The sequence below is a fragment of the Pteropus alecto genome, unplaced genomic scaffold (assembly GCF_000325575.1).
Source record: "Pteropus alecto unplaced genomic scaffold, ASM32557v1 scaffold95, whole genome shotgun sequence".
Classification (NCBI taxonomy): domain Eukaryota; kingdom Metazoa; phylum Chordata; class Mammalia; order Chiroptera; family Pteropodidae; genus Pteropus; species Pteropus alecto.
Window position 1 is genome coordinate 16764474 of NW_006441071.1, and position 16113 is coordinate 16780586.

General features: G+C 35.0%; 1 protein-coding gene and 1 long non-coding RNA gene across 7 annotated transcripts in view; one reads left to right on the forward strand and one right to left on the reverse strand.

Annotated features, from left to right (window-relative positions):
- Positions 1-5714, forward strand: part of PIP5K1B (phosphatidylinositol-4-phosphate 5-kinase type 1 beta) — a 285086-nt gene extending 279372 nt beyond the window's left edge. For 4 of the 6 annotated variants that reach the window (XM_015594528.2, XM_015594529.2, XM_006918403.3 and 1 more), the window contains one exon: positions 4964-5714. In XM_015594528.2, coding sequence (XP_015450014.1) covers positions 4964-4966 — 3 coding nt within the window. In that variant the 3' untranslated portion in view covers positions 4967-5714. The remainder of the gene's footprint in view (positions 1-4963) is intronic. The other 2 variants (XM_025051410.1, XM_025051409.1) reach the window with 1 other exon arrangement.
- The window catches only part of LOC112485004, a 40546-nt gene that overhangs the window by 21195 nt on the left and 3238 nt on the right, over positions 1-16113 (reverse strand). The window lies entirely within an intron of this gene.

Here is a 16113-nt window from a genome sequence, read left to right on the forward strand (position 1 = left end):
AAGGTAGGAAATTTGGACCCAAGGTTCTCTTAAGTTCCCTCCATCTATGGAATCCCATAGCAGTGCAGTCTGACTCCATTCATACACCGGGTCCTGATTGCTACAGCACCAGCGTGTGTAGTTGTTTCATTTCTCAAGAAAATGGCGTGCTTTTGGATTCTGCTGCTACTGGACAAAGGCGAAAACTCCCACTCCGGTCTATCCCCAAGTGACTGCGCCTTGTAAAGTAACCTCCAATCTGAGGTAGATATGAATATAATAAAATGTAACTATAGAGCCTTAGGTAAAAGGATAAAGAAAAAAGATTTCACAGAGCTGCATCCTCAGAAATCCCTGAATTTCAAACACAGGGCAATCTAGTGACCCTGAGATGGAGGGGACTCCAGAGTCAGGGTGAAGCATTGTGAAGCCTTCATGTGCATGGCTGGTGATGCTGTGAGTTTAGACTGAAATGAGTGGTGAGGCAGGACCAGTCGATGCTCTCACAGCAACAGAAGGAACATCAGCCAAAAGAATAAGACAATAAAAAATAGAAAGGAAATAGAGCAAGGCTGGGGAAAATAATTCAGGAATTGCTGATGGAAACAGGAGTTGGTATAAGAAAAGGAAATAAGGGACTTACTACCTACAATAGCCTGGAGAAAAATGCTTTACTCAGAGGGATTTTGGCAAACAATTTCTACTTGAAACCAAAATGAGATGATGCTTAGACACCAGACAGGAAAAGATCCTGCTTCCATGGGGTCCTAGGGCTGAACCCTGAGGTAGCTGTAGTTAAAAAAGAACATCACCCCTAAGGGATCATCAAAGCAGTATGGTACTTTGGCATAAAAACAGATATATAGATCAGTGAATTAGAATAGAGAGCCCAGATACGAATCTTTGCTTATACCATTAACCTACAACAATGGAGGCAAGGATATGCAATGGGGTAAACGCAGCCCCTTCGGTAAGTGACATTGGGAAAACTGGACAGATACATGCAAAAAAATGAAATTGGACCACTTTCCTACAGCATATACAAGATTAAACTCAAAATGGATTAAAGACTTAAATGTTAAACCTGAAACTGTAAAACTCCTAGAAGAAAACATAGTAAACTCTGACATCATTCTATCTTTTTGGATATATCTCCTTGGGCATGGGAGACAAAACTAAAAAAACAAATGGGATTACATCAAACTAAAAAGTTTTTGTACACCGAAGAAAACCAACAAAACTAAAGGACAATCTACTGAATGGGAGAAGATATTCGCAAATGATACATCCATTAAGGGGTTAATATCCAAAATGTATAAGGAATTCATACAACTTAGCACCAAAAGTACAAACAATCCAATTAAAAATGAGCAGAGGACTTAAATAGACATTTCTCCAAAGGTGACATATAGATGGCCAACAGACATACGAAATGATGCTCAACATCACTAATCATCAGGGAAATGGAAATTGAAACCACAATGAAATATCACCTCACACCTGTCAGGATGGCTATCAATAAATCAACAAATAAGAAGTATTTGTTGATTTGTGGAGAAAAAGGAACCCTCATACACTGTTGGTGGGATAGTAAATTAGTACAATCACCATGGAAAACATTATGGAGGTTCCTCAAAAAATTAAAAATTGGGCTGCCATACAATCCAATAATTCCACTTCTGGGTATTTAGCCAAAGAAAACAAACATTAATTTGAAAGATATAGGCATCCCTTTGTTTACTGCAGCATTACAAGTAATAGCCAAGATATAGAAGGCACTTAGGTGTTCACCAATAAATAAATGGATAAAGAAGATATAGTACACATATACGCAATGGAATATTAATCAGCAACAATAAGAAAGGATGAAATACTGCCATTTATGACAACATGGATGGGTCTTTGAGAGTATCATGCTAATAAGCAAAATAAGTCAGATGGAAAAGGACAAGAATAACATGATTTCCTTCATATCTGGGATATAAAACAAAGTAACAAAACAAACAAACTCACAGATGCAGATAACAATATGGTGGCTGCCATGGGGAAAGAGGGGTGCGAGGAAGGTGAAGAGGGTAAAGAGGGTCAAATATATGGTGACAGAAGGAGACTAGACTTTGGGTGGTGAGCACACAATGCAATATACAGATGATATATTATAGAATTGTACTTTTGAAACTTATGTTATTAACCAATGTCACCCCAATAAGTTAACAAAAACAGCATGAAGATTCCTCAAAAAACTAAAAATAGATCTACCATATGACCCAGAAATTCCACTTCTTTTATTTATCAGAAGAAATCCAAACACTAATTCATAAAGATATATGCACCCCTGTGCTCACTGCAGCATTATTTACAATAGCCAAAATGTGGAAGCAACCTAGGTATCCCCATCAATAGATGAATAGATAAAGAAGATGAGGTGCATCTATACAATGGAATATTATGTGGCAATAAAACAATGAAATCCTGCCATTTGCGACAACATGGATGCGCCTAGAGGGTATTATGCTAAGTGAAATAAGTCAGGGAAAGAAATACCATATGATTTCAATTACATATGGAATCTAAAAATCCAAAACAAATGAACAAAACAAAATGAAAACAAACTCATAGAAACAGACCAAAGGGATGGTTCCCAGAGAGGAGGGGGATGAGTGAAAAAGTAGTAAAGGGGAATATAGTCAATAATATTGTGGTCAAGTTTACATAGTGACAGATGATTACTAGAATTAGCAGGGTGGTCACATTGTAAGGTATAAAAATGTCAAAGCACTATACCGTACACCTAAAACTAATATAATATTGTATACCAACTATACTAAAATAAAAAAATAAATGTAAACTACCAAGAAAATTTACAAGCAGTATTTAATAGAATCTTGTGGTTGAAATGGAACTTTGTGATAATCTGACACAGCCCAGCCATAACTTCCCAACCTCTCCATTGGCCACCACGTATCAAGTGCCTTTTGGGGTGCCGGGTATAGGACATAGAGCTTTCTGCCTCGGCTCTATCCAGAGGCCAGTCAGCCTCAGCTTCACTCCCAGTGATAGCAACTGCCTTTCCTTCAGTGACTACTTATTTCTTTATTCTGGTTAGAAAGCACTTCCAGGTTAAAGCAAAACTGGCTTCCATACATTTATCCAGGTTCTGGTCTTGGAGCCCTTTAGTTTCACTCATTGGGTCTCAACAAATGGCAGATTGGGCCCATGTGCTGGGGGAGGACATGAGTGTGAGTATCAGGATGTTTGATGTGGAGGGAGACTGGGAGGAGTGAAGCTTCACCTGTCTACTCACTTCACGCATTATGATAGTTCAGCCCCCAACCTGAGGGTCATGGCCACCTGTGCCACTATTGTTGATGACAGTGTCACACTTTCAGGTATCCTAGGACTAAACTAGTATCTAATCCTTTGTTCCCATGGATAGCCTTCACATATTCAGAGATGATTATTATGCCCCATCTCTTCGTCTTACTTTCTAGACTAAAAAGTCCAAGTCTTCAGCCATTCCCATGAAGTCCTGGATTTGGAGCCCTTTACTGGTGGATTTTCTCAGGCATGACTCAAATTGGTCAATGTTCCTCTCAGTCTGGCATTAGAGACCAGACACAGACCCGATTTGTGATTTATAGGACCAGCAGAACAGAACCATCAACTACTTTTGTTTTTTGGTTTTAAGAAAGCAGGCCTCAAATCTAGTTAGCCTTATCATTCTATGTGAGTTTTATGTCACTGATTGATGCATCACACATCAAAGTTATAAAATTGAGCCTAAATAAAGTCCACCTTAAAGACATCTCTCCTGAAGATGTGGGCAATTTTCCATTTGCCCACTGCTGTAGCTCACAACACCTAACACTCAGGCTGTTTCTGAAAGATGATTTCTGAATAACAGTTTAAGCATGTTGTGCATTTAAGTAGGCAAATCTCTAACAAATAATAAGAGGGAACAATCTAAACTATTAAACAAAGTGGTAATAAAAATTACAAATAATAACCTCAAATTATGTGATAAAATACTCATTTTTAAATAAAATTCTTTTCTTTTTTTCTGACATAGTTTTTCTCCTAATAATTTTTGGAGTCAAGCTTTTTCAGCTTCCAAATAAAGGTGTTGGAACACATGATCTCTGATCCAGCTCCAACCTCCTTAACTATTTTGGGAGCACTAGCATATGCCAGGCATTGTGCTAAATGATATGTATGTAAGTTTTATATATTGTATATGTGTGTATACATATATGTGTACACACACACTATCTCTCCATAGAAAAGTTTACCCCTTAGAACTCCCCTATAAAGTGGGGTTTATTGCCCCCACTTTACAGATAAAACAAATAGGGTACAAAGATTAAGTAATTTGCATAATGTCCTACAGCTATAATAATTAGGAAATCAGTAGATTTAACCTAGTGTCTGTCTCTAAAGACTGAACATAGTACTGCTTCCCCATATATATTTTAGTACAACTCTCACAGGTTGAATTAGCTGCCTCTGACCTTAAACGGTTATTATTTTAGGAAAAATACTTGCTGGACATATTTTACTCCCTGGCCACAGGGATAGTGTTTTAAACTGAACACAGCATTCATGAGTTCAAAACCATATTCAAGTTGCTCTGATTGGCTTCAGGCCTGAAATACCACCGCACATCCCCAAAGCCCTGCGCACGTGAAGGGCAGAAGTGTGTCTTAGCCAGCATTGCTTCCTTCCAAGTCCCTACCAGTGCTATTATTTAGTAGGAACTTGATAAGCCTTGATGTAATTAACGTGTTGCAGATCCACCAGAGAAGCGTATGCTGTGCTAATCATTGCCAAAGAATCCCAACCTCATGCACTTCCACTTCGACCTGCACATTTCCCAGGCACAAGTCACTGGGAGAAATAATGTGCTTTGTGTTCCTTCTCGTGAGGAGCAGTTATAAATCAATGCCAAAACTAAGTCTTACAGCCACTTTCTTTCTCTTTCTCCCAGTAAGTGAAAATGGTGACCGCCTAAGCAGATGGGTGAGACATGCACACTGTCGTGGGAGAAGTTCCTCCACTCCAGAATTACTCAAAGGAATTCAGCTGAACCCCACGACGCAGAGAGTAATAATCAACTGGACTTAGGCGTTTGCGAGATATCCAGAGCCTTGGTCCATGGGCTGATCAGCAGATGTGATGTGAAAAATACCACAATATTCTGTCATTTGCTGTTGCTTGCTGAACTGTGAAGAACTGCATGAACTATATTTAAGCTGCTTTCTCTACCATTGCCAATCACCTTTTTGGACTTGAAAGTGCTATTTTCCTATTGACACTTGCATTATTTCATTTTGCATGTATCCAGTGATTATACATAAGCAACATATGTAATCTGCTTATATATTTTTTAAAAACCCATCCGTGCAAAAATGGTAAATAAAGTATAAATTCTGCTTTTGCAAAATTATAATCATAGCCCATGTCATTAAAAGTTTAAATTAGTTTCATAAAAAGATCAGTACAATAGGTCTGCATATACTTTATAGATAAGTAGCTTCTATAAAGATATTTTCACTGTTTACTAGTGAAATGAAAAAAGCAAAGCTATTTATAAAAGGCCTTATGTCGTGTACATACGTTGTCTTTGAAATATTTGTGATTTAGTTTATTGCTTGTAAAAGAGAAATTATATAATTTATTTAGTAAATACTATTGTAAACTATAGTTTTATTGAGAGAAATAAAATATTTTGTTCTCAATTGTGGTACTACAGTAATTCTGATGGTTTATGGTCTTTGTATTTCCTTCCACTAATTAAAAAGAAATAACTTCAACACTCCTCATTTTTAGATATTCTAAAATCCTAAACTAACTGACTCATGACAGATGAAAAGGGAGAGAAAATTCTCTGGGCCCTGAGAAAAGAATCAGCAACAGGTTCTGCTCAACTTGTTCAAGACTTTCCCAAATGTCCTGGTGTACTAGTCAGCTTGTACCATGTTATGCTGTGGTAAAATGAATACATGCATACATACATACATCCCAAAATCTCTGAATAGGAAACCCAGAGCAGCTCCTATGTAGAACATACCACTTTTATGTAGAAGGAAAAAAAACTGATAGTAGAACCAAGCAATGGGAGCTCTTAAAGCTTCTGCTTAAATGTGGTTTACAGTACTTATCACATTCCACTGGCCAATGCAAATGATATTGACAAGCCTGATGTCAAAGGCGTGAGAAGTATACTTCTCTCATAGATTGGATTCAGTAGAAAGGGTCAACAAATATTTTAATTAATGCATCGACACCATCTCATGAAATGTCCCAAGCAGCAGTGGCTTAAGAGGCTATATAACCACACATTGAAAAAAATCATTAGAAAGCAAAATAACCAAGGCTGCAGAAAGATATTCCTGATGAGTAAGATGCTCAGTGTAAAATACTTCAAGTGAAAGCAAGCTGAATCTTGTAAGCAAATGTGGTATTCACTTTTGTAAATATAGCCTAGAGCCATGGTTACTCAGCACAAGTAGTAATTTTGCCTGCAGAGCTGGTGCTGGGAATCTATCCTGTGTTGGCATGTCAACAGGTAATTCTACTCATGGGGGTTACTGAGGATTCTTTGCCTCTCTCGCCCTAGTATTCATATGTACTTGCAGATACTTTCCCTCACTACAGGAGTTTACCTAGCTGGAATTCTACTTTTCGCCCTTCCATTTGTAAACCTACCCATTTATCTAAGCAGGGGTCCTTAGCCCAAGACCCACTGATTCCTAGGAGGGCCACGGATGGATAATAATAGGACTACAAAATAATATACACAAGTAGGATATGCTTTTGTGTATATGAGGGATTTTTCTTTTGTGACGAGGAAGACTGTAATTTTCATCAAATTCACAATGACCTTGATCCATGAAATGTTAACCATTATTTTAAGACCTAATTCAAATGTTATTTCAATGTCATGAAGCTGTCTATGATTCCCCAACCCTTTACCCCAACCACCATCACCTTTGGCCAGCCTGTTGTGTCATCTCACTGGTCTCGGAAAACCTCAACACTTTGTACTTTTTTAAAATAATTGTGGTAAACTTACATACAATAGAGTGCACAATTATTAACTATATAGTTCAATGAATTTTTATATCTGTAAACACCCATGTAACCAGCACCTCGAGCAAGATATCAAATATTTTGGGTAACCTACAGACTCTTTCATGCTTCCTCCCCATCAGTGTCATTGATGAGATTGATGCCTTCCCATCAATGCCCCCAAAATAATCACTATTATGACTTCTATCAGATTTTCCCATTCTTGAACATCATATAAATGGAATCATACAGTATACACTCTATCCGAATTTTTTTGTTCAATACTATATGAAATTCATTCATTTTGTTGTGAATAGAAGCTCATTCTTTTTCATTTCTGAGTAGTATAAATATTGTATAAATATTCCAAAATTTTCTACTCAATTGCTGATTGACATAGCTTCCCATTTGGGGCTATAAACATGCACATTGAAAGATGAATGATGAGAATCCCAGACTTCTTCTTCCACCCAGCTCCCAGATGCAGACAGTTTGACTTCAAGGACCCATACTGGACATGGAAGAATTTTCTGAGAAGTATCATTCTTAGGAATTAGGTGATCATCCCCTAATTTGCCTAGAATAGCCTGAGTTTATTCCTGACACTCAGGCAATGTAACAGTATTGGCTCTCAAAAATCTTCCATTTTGGACCACAAATTATATGGTTACCTTACCAAAGGGGAAAATTTAAAGATCATAACATATTGGAAATTCCCCAACAATTGCCTTACCAGAGTGCCCTACAATGAAGTTCAGCTACAACACCTCCCCTCCACCCCCTGCAGTGCTCTCAGCATTTAGTCCCCACTCCTAATGAACATCCAACCAAGGATCACAAGCTATCGAAGGAAATTCTCTAAAATGAGACTGAAATATACAAACAAAATTGCTGCTGGGAGAAACAAGGATATAATAAGTGAACTTAAAAACAAAAATTACCATTACATCTTCAGAAACAATAAATAATATGGCATCCACAAAACAAGATGCTATTACACAAATCTACATTCAGGAAACATAAGAGCTCTTGGAAATAAAAGTATGATAGCAGAAATTAGAAACTAAGAGGCTGATTGGAAGATAAGGTTGGGGAAATATCCCAAAGAGATTAAAAATGGGATAACAGAAATTATAAACTTGAAGACCATTCCATTTGATCCAATATTTAAATATGACTTTCTGAAATAGAAAACAGAAAAGATGGAGGTGAGGAACCCTTCAAAGAAATAAGAAAACTTCTCAGAACTAAAGCACAGGTATTTCCAAATTGAAAGGTACTCTGACTGTTCAGCACAATGGATGAAAATGAACCTGACCATGCAATTTCAGACCACTAGAGATGATAAGATTCTACAAGACTTGTGGGGGTAAAAACTAATTTTATATAAAGGGCTCAAGGGTAAGAATTATACCAAATTATTCAGTGGCAGCATTGTAAGCTAGAAACCAATAAGCTATGCCTTAAAAATTCTGAAAGAATTTTATTTCTAATTTATAATTCTATGCCCTGTTTATTAGGTTTCTCCAGAGAAATAGGAGAGACACAGACATAGATACTTCAAATTTTTAAGAACTTGGCTCATACAGTTTTCAGGGAAGGCAAGACTGAAATTCATAGACAGTTTGGCAGGCTGGAAACGGTCTTGAGACAGAATTTCTTATTTTCTAGGAACCTACAGTTTTTGTTAAGGCCTTCACTTGATTGGATGAGGCCCGCCCACATTATCAAGTGTAATCTCCTTTACTTAAACTGATTATGGACTTTAACCACATCTACAAAATATTTTTACAGCAATTCCTAGATAATATATTTGATTAAATAATTAGATACTCTACCTTAGCCAAGATGATATATAAAATTAACAATCACGCCCAGGAAAACTAATTGAATGTGAGGATAGAATAAATTTACCTATGCAAAAATCATTTTTATCTTCCCTTTATCTGAAAGATCCAAAAACGTGTGTTTTACCAAAATGAGATAGAAAGCCAAGAAAGTTAAAGCCATGAAAGAGCCATAAGATCCAGAAAATGAGAGATCAACACAAGAGGGAGGTGAAGGGAATCCCCAGGATAGAGGTAAAGGGAAATCTCAAGGTGGCAACTATAGAGGGTATCTAGAAATCGATCAGTCCAGACTGGAGCAGAATGGCTCTGGGTATGACTTCTCCAAGAAGATGAAGATACCCAAGGGATTTATACAATGAGGAAAGAAGATTTTAACTCTAGATGTTCTAGATTTTATCATGGAGCAGCAAAAAAAAAAAAAAAAAAAAACATTAGCGGAAAAACTAGCAAAATCTGAATAGAGTCTGGAATTAACAGTGTCATACAAAGGTTAATCTCTTCATTTTGACAAATGAATCATAGCTATACTATTTCATCATTAAGAGAAACTAGGTAAAGGGTATATAGGAACTCTGTTCTATCTTTGCAAATATTCTATAAATCTAAAATTATTCTCCCCAAAAAGTTCATTAAAACTGAAAAATAAATGGACAAATACACACTTCGAAGAAAATATACAAATGGCAAACAAGCACAAAAAAAGCTGTTCAACATCATTAGTAAAACTACAATGCAAAGTAAAACTACAATGATATACCACTATATTAAAATGGCTAATTTTTAAATTGACAATACCAAATGCTGGTGAGAATGTAAAGCAACTCTCTCATACTCTGCTGGTAAAAATGCAAAGTGCCACTCTGGAATGCCACTCTGATACAATTGTCACTTTCTTAACCAAGTTAAGCACACCCTTATCATATGACTAAGCATCTCTACTTATGGTATATATTCTAAAATATTGAAAACTTGTACATAAAAAACTTGTTCATGGATGCTTATAGCAGCTTTATTAACTATCGACAAAAACTGAAAACAACCCTAATGTCTCACAGTGGGCAAATGGATAAACAAACTGGTCCATTCATACAATGGAATGATATGCAGCAATTAAAAGGAAAGAACTAGTGATACACTCAACAATATGGATGAATATAAAAGACACCGTGCTGAGTGAAAAAGCAATCACTTACTGTATGGATCCATTTATATGACATTCTGGCAAAGGCAAAATGATGGGACTAGAAAACAGGTCAGTATTGTCAATGGTTGAGGTTGGGGGAAGGGACTGACTACAAAGGGGCAGCATGACAAAATTTGGAGAGTGATGGACCTATTCTGTACCCTGATTGTGGTGACAGTTACTCAAAACTACATAGATGTTAAAACTCATAGAAATGCTCACCAAAAGAATGAAATTCAGTTTTACTGTATACAAATTTAAAAAAATTTTTGGACTAGAAACATACCTTAAAATGAATTATTATAACTCTAAGATGTTTATGTAAGCCTTATGGTAACCACAAATAAAAACATAATAAATATACAAAAGATAAATATATCTAAGTGTACCACTACAGAAAATCACAAAGAAAGGGAACAAGAAGAAAGGAACCAAGGAAATACAAAAGAGCCAGAAAACAATTAACAAAATTTCATTAAGCCCATATCTGTCAATAATTACTTTAAATGTAAATTGCCTAATTTCTCCAATCAAAAGGCATAGAGTAGCTGAGTTACTAAATATAACAATAATAAGATCCAACTATATGACTAACTTTAGCTTTAAGGACACAGAGACTGAAAATGAAGGGATAGAAAAAGATTCTATGGAAATGGAAACCAAAAGAAATCTGGGTAGTTATACTTAAATTGGACAAAACACTTTAATACAAAGATTGCAATACAAAACAAAAAAGGTCATTATGATAAAGGCATCAATCTAACAAGAGAATATAACATTTGTAAATATATATGCACCCTACTTAGAAGCAGCTAAATCTATAAAGCAAATATTAACAGAAATAGACAGCAATACAATATTAGTAAGGAACTTCAACACCCCACTTTCATCAATGGATAGATCATCCAGACAGAAAATCAATAAGGAAACACTGGACTTAAACTACACATCAGATTAGATGAACTTAATATTTACAGATCATTCCATTCAAAAACAGAATACTCATTTTTCTCAAGTATACATAGAACATACGTTATGCCACAAAACATGCTTTAATAATTTTAAGAAGACTGAAATCATATCAAGCATCTTTTCTAGCCACAATGGTGTGAAACTAGAAATCAATTACAATAGAAAAGTGGAAAATTCACAGACATGTGGCAATTAAACAACATGCTCCTAAACAACCAATAGGTCAAAAAAATAAATCAAATCAAAAAAATATCTTGAGACAAATGAAAATGGAAATACAACATACCAAACTTATGAGATGCAGCAAAAGTGGTTCTAAGAGAGAATTCATAGCAATAAATGCCTATGTTAATAAAAAAAAAATAACTCAAACAACCTAACTTTATACCTCATAGAACTAGAAAATTAAAAGCAAAGCCCAAAGTTAGCAGAAGGAAGGACATAAAGATCAGAGTAGAAATAAATGAAATAGAGACTGAAAGACAATAGAGGAGATCAATAAAACTAAAAGCTATTTAAGATAAAATACACAAACTTTTAGCTTGACTTACCAAAAAAAGAAGTCAAAAATAAAATTAGAAAGAGATGCTACAACGGATACCACAGAAATACAAAGGATTATAAGAGACTACTAAGGATGACTGTACACTAACAAATAGGACAACCTAGAAAAAAAATGAATAAATTCCTAGAAAGATACAATCTTCCAAGACTGAATCTTGAAGAAATAGAAAATCTGAATGAATGGATAAATTACCAGTAAGGAGACTGAATTAGTAACCAAAACCTCCCAACAGACAAGTTCAAAACCAGATGACTTCACTGGTTAATTATACCAAACGTTCAAAGAAGAATTGATACCCATTCTCCTCAAACTCTTCCAACATATAAAAGAGGAGTGAACACTTCTGAATTGATTTCACTATACCATTATTACCCTGATACCAAAAACAAACAAGGACTCTACAAGGAAAGAAAATACAGACCAATATTCCTAATGAACATAATTGCAAAAATCTTCAACAAAATATTAGCAAACCAAATTCAACAATACATTAAAAGGATCATATACCATAATCAAGTAGGGTTTATTCCAGGGATGCAGGAATGGTTCAACATCTACAAATCAATCAATATGATACACCACATTAATAAAATGAAGGATAAAAATGACATGATCTTCCCAGTAGCCACAGAAAAAACATTTGACAAAATTCAACATCCTTTCCTGGTAAAAACTTTCAACAAATTAGATATAGAAGGAAAGTACCTCAACATAATAAAGGACACATATAAGAAGCCCACAGCTAATATCATACTCAACGGTGAAAAACCAAAAGTTTTTCCTCTAAGACAGTGGTCCCCAACTTTTTGGGACCAGTGCTCCCATGAGAATCTAATGCCTGACGATCTGAGGTGGAGCTGAGGCAGTGATGCTAGCGCTGGGGAGAAGCTGCAAATACAGATGAAGCTTTGTTTGCTCGCCCGCCGCCCACCTCCTGCTGTGCAGCCCGGTTCCTAACAGGCCACAGACCGGTACCGGTCCACAGCCCGGGGATTGGGGGATCCCTGCTCTAAGATCAGTACCAAGACAAGGATGTTTACTATCAGGCAAGAAAAATAAATAAAAGGCATCCAATTCAGAAAAAAGTAAAAGCGCCTCTATTTGTAGGTAACATTATATATAGAAAACCCTAAAGACTCCACCCAAAAAACTGTTAGAAGCAACAAATAAATTCGGTAAAGTTTCAGGATACAAAAATCAATATACAAAAACTGGTTGCATTTCTATACACTAATAATGAACTGTGAGAAATAAAAATTAAGAAAAAAATGTACAATTACATCAAAAAGATATATATAAGAAATATATAAGAAAATTTAATCAAGGAGGTGAAAAACCTGTACATTCAAAACTGTGAGACATTAATTGAAAAAAATGAAAAAGAAAGAAACAAATGAAAAAATATTTTGTGCCCGTGGAAAAATACTGTTAAAATGTCCATAATACCCAAATTGATCTACGGATTCAATATAATCAATACCAAAATTCTAGTGACATATTTTACAGAAATAAAACAAACAATCCTAAAATATGTATGTAATCACAAAAGACCCAAAATAGCCAAAGTAATCTTGAGAAAGAACAAACCTGAAGTTATCATATTTCCTGATTTCAAACTATATTACAAAACTATAGTTATCAAAACAGTATGGTATTGGCATAGATGAATGAAATGTAATAGAGAACCGAGAAATAAACCCACATATATATGGTCAATTAATTTATGACAAGGGAGGAAAGAATACGATGGGGACAGAACAGTCCCTTCAATAAGTGTGCTGGAAAAACTGAACAGCCACATGCAAAAGAATGCAACTAGAGTACTATCTTATACCATACACAAATAATAATCAAAATGAATTAGACTTAAATATAAGACCTGAAACTATAAAACTCCTAAAAGAAACATAGATGGTAAGCTCCTTGACATTGGTCTTAGTGATAACTTTTTAGGTATGGAAGTTCCTCAAAAAACTAAAAATAGAATTGCCATGTGATCCAGCAATTCTACTTCTGAGTATTTGTCCAAAGTAAAGGAAAACACTAATCTTTGAAAAGATACCCATGGGCACTACAGCATTATTTACAATAGCCAAGGCATGAAAACATCCTAAATGTTCATTGATGAATGAATGGATAAGGAACATGTGGTATATATATACAATAGAATACTACTCAGCCAAATAAAAGAATGAAACCTTGCCATTTGCAATAACATGGATATGCCTTGAAGGCATTATGCTGAGATAAGTCAGAGAAAGACTGTATGATCTCACTTATGTGGAACCTAAATATCAAAACAAACAAAAAAATCAAGCTCATAGATATAAAGAATAGATTGGTGGTTGCAGGTATTTGGGCATCGAAATAGGTGAAGGGAATCAAAAGGTACAAACTTCCAGGTGTAAGATAAATAAGTGCTAGGGATGTGATGTATGACATGATGATCACAGTTAACTGCTACATGGTTTATATGAAAGTTGTTAAGAGACTAAATCCGAAGAGCTCTCATCTAAAGAAAAAAATATATATTGTTTTTCTTTTTTTTGTATTATATGAGATGATGAATGTTAATTAAACTTATTGTGGTAATCATTTCATGATATGTGTAAGTCAAATCATTATGTTGTATACCTTCAACTTACACAGTGCTATATATCACAAAACTGGTGGGAAAAGATCTCAAACAACCTTATTTCACACCTCAAGGAACTAAAACAAGAAATTATGCCCAAAGTTAGAAGAAGAAAGTAAATAATAAAGATCAGCAGAAAAATAAGAGAGACCAGAAAAACAGAAAAAACAATCGACAAATCTAAGAGCTGTTTTTTGAAAGCAGAAAAATGAAAGAGACCAGAAAAACAGAAAAACAATCGACAAATCTAAGAGCTGTTTTTTGAAAAGCTAAACAAAATGACCCAACATTAGCTAAACTAAGAAATAAAGAGAAGACTCAAATAAAATCAGAAATCAAAGAGGAGACATTATAACTGATACTGCAGAAATACAAAGGATCATAAAAGACTACTGTGAATAATTATATGCCAACAAATTAGGTAACCTAGAAAAAAATGGATAAATTCCTAGAAACATACAACTTACCAAGATGGAATCAGTAAGAAATAGAATATCTGGACAGATCAATAATAAGTAAAAACATTAAATCAGTAATCAAAAACCTCCCAACACAGAAAACCTCAGAACCAGACAGCTTCACTGGTGAATTCTCCCAAAGTTTAAACAGGATTTAATGCTAATACTTCTCAAACTCTCCTCCAAAAATGAAGAGGGAACACTTCAAAACTTATTCTATGAGGCCAGCATTACCCTGATACCAAAGCCAAATAAGGACACTACAAGAAAAATATAAAGCAATATCCCTGATGAATATACATGTAAAAATTCTCAACAAAATATTAGCAAGCAATTCAATAATGCATTAAAAGGATTACAACTTTTTTATGACCAAACGGAATTTATCCCTGGGATGCACACCTTCTTAATGACCAAGTAGAATTTATCCCTGGGTTTAACCTATGCACATCGATAAATTAAAAATAAAAATCACATAATCATCTCAGTAGATGCAGATAAAAGCATTTGACAAAATACAGCATCCTTTCATGACAAAACCCTCAACAGATAGGGTATAGAAGGAACAAAATAATAAAGGCCATATAGGACAAACACACAGCTAATATTATACTCAACAGTGAAAGATTTTCCTCTAAGATCAAGACAAGGGTGCCCACTCTCACCAATCTTGTACTATCAGAAGCCCTAGTCAGAGCAATTAGATGAGACAAAGAAATAAAAGGCATCTAAATCAGAAAGGAATAAGTAAAATTGTCACAGATGATATGATCTTATATGTAGAAAATCTCAGACAACCAAAAAACTGTTGGAACTAATCAACGAATTCAGTAAAGTTGCCAGATATAAAATCAACATACAGATATCAGTTGCATTTCTATACACTGACTATGAAACATCTGAAAAAGAAATAAAGAAAATTATCCCATTCGCAATGAATCAAAAACAGGAAAATATATAGGAATAAATTTAATTAAGGAAGTAAAAGATCTGTGCAACAAAAATAAAAACTTTGTTGAAAGAAAATAAAGATGACACAAACAAATGGAAAAATATCCCATGCTCATGGAAGAATATTAAAATGTCAATTCTACCCAAAGACATCTACACTCAGTGCAATTCCTATCAAAATATCAATGGCATTTTTCACAGAAATAGAAAAACAATTCTAAAAATTGTATGGAACCACAGACTCCTAGTAGCCAAAACTATCAAGAGAAAGAAAATCAAAGCCAGAGGCATCGCACCTCCTGATTTCAAACTACACTATAAACCTATAGTAATTTAAACAGTATGGTACTACATAAAAACAGACATAGAACAGAATGGAGCACCCAGAATTAAATTCATGCATATATAGTCAACTAATATTTGACAAATATGCTAAAAACAACCAATAGGGA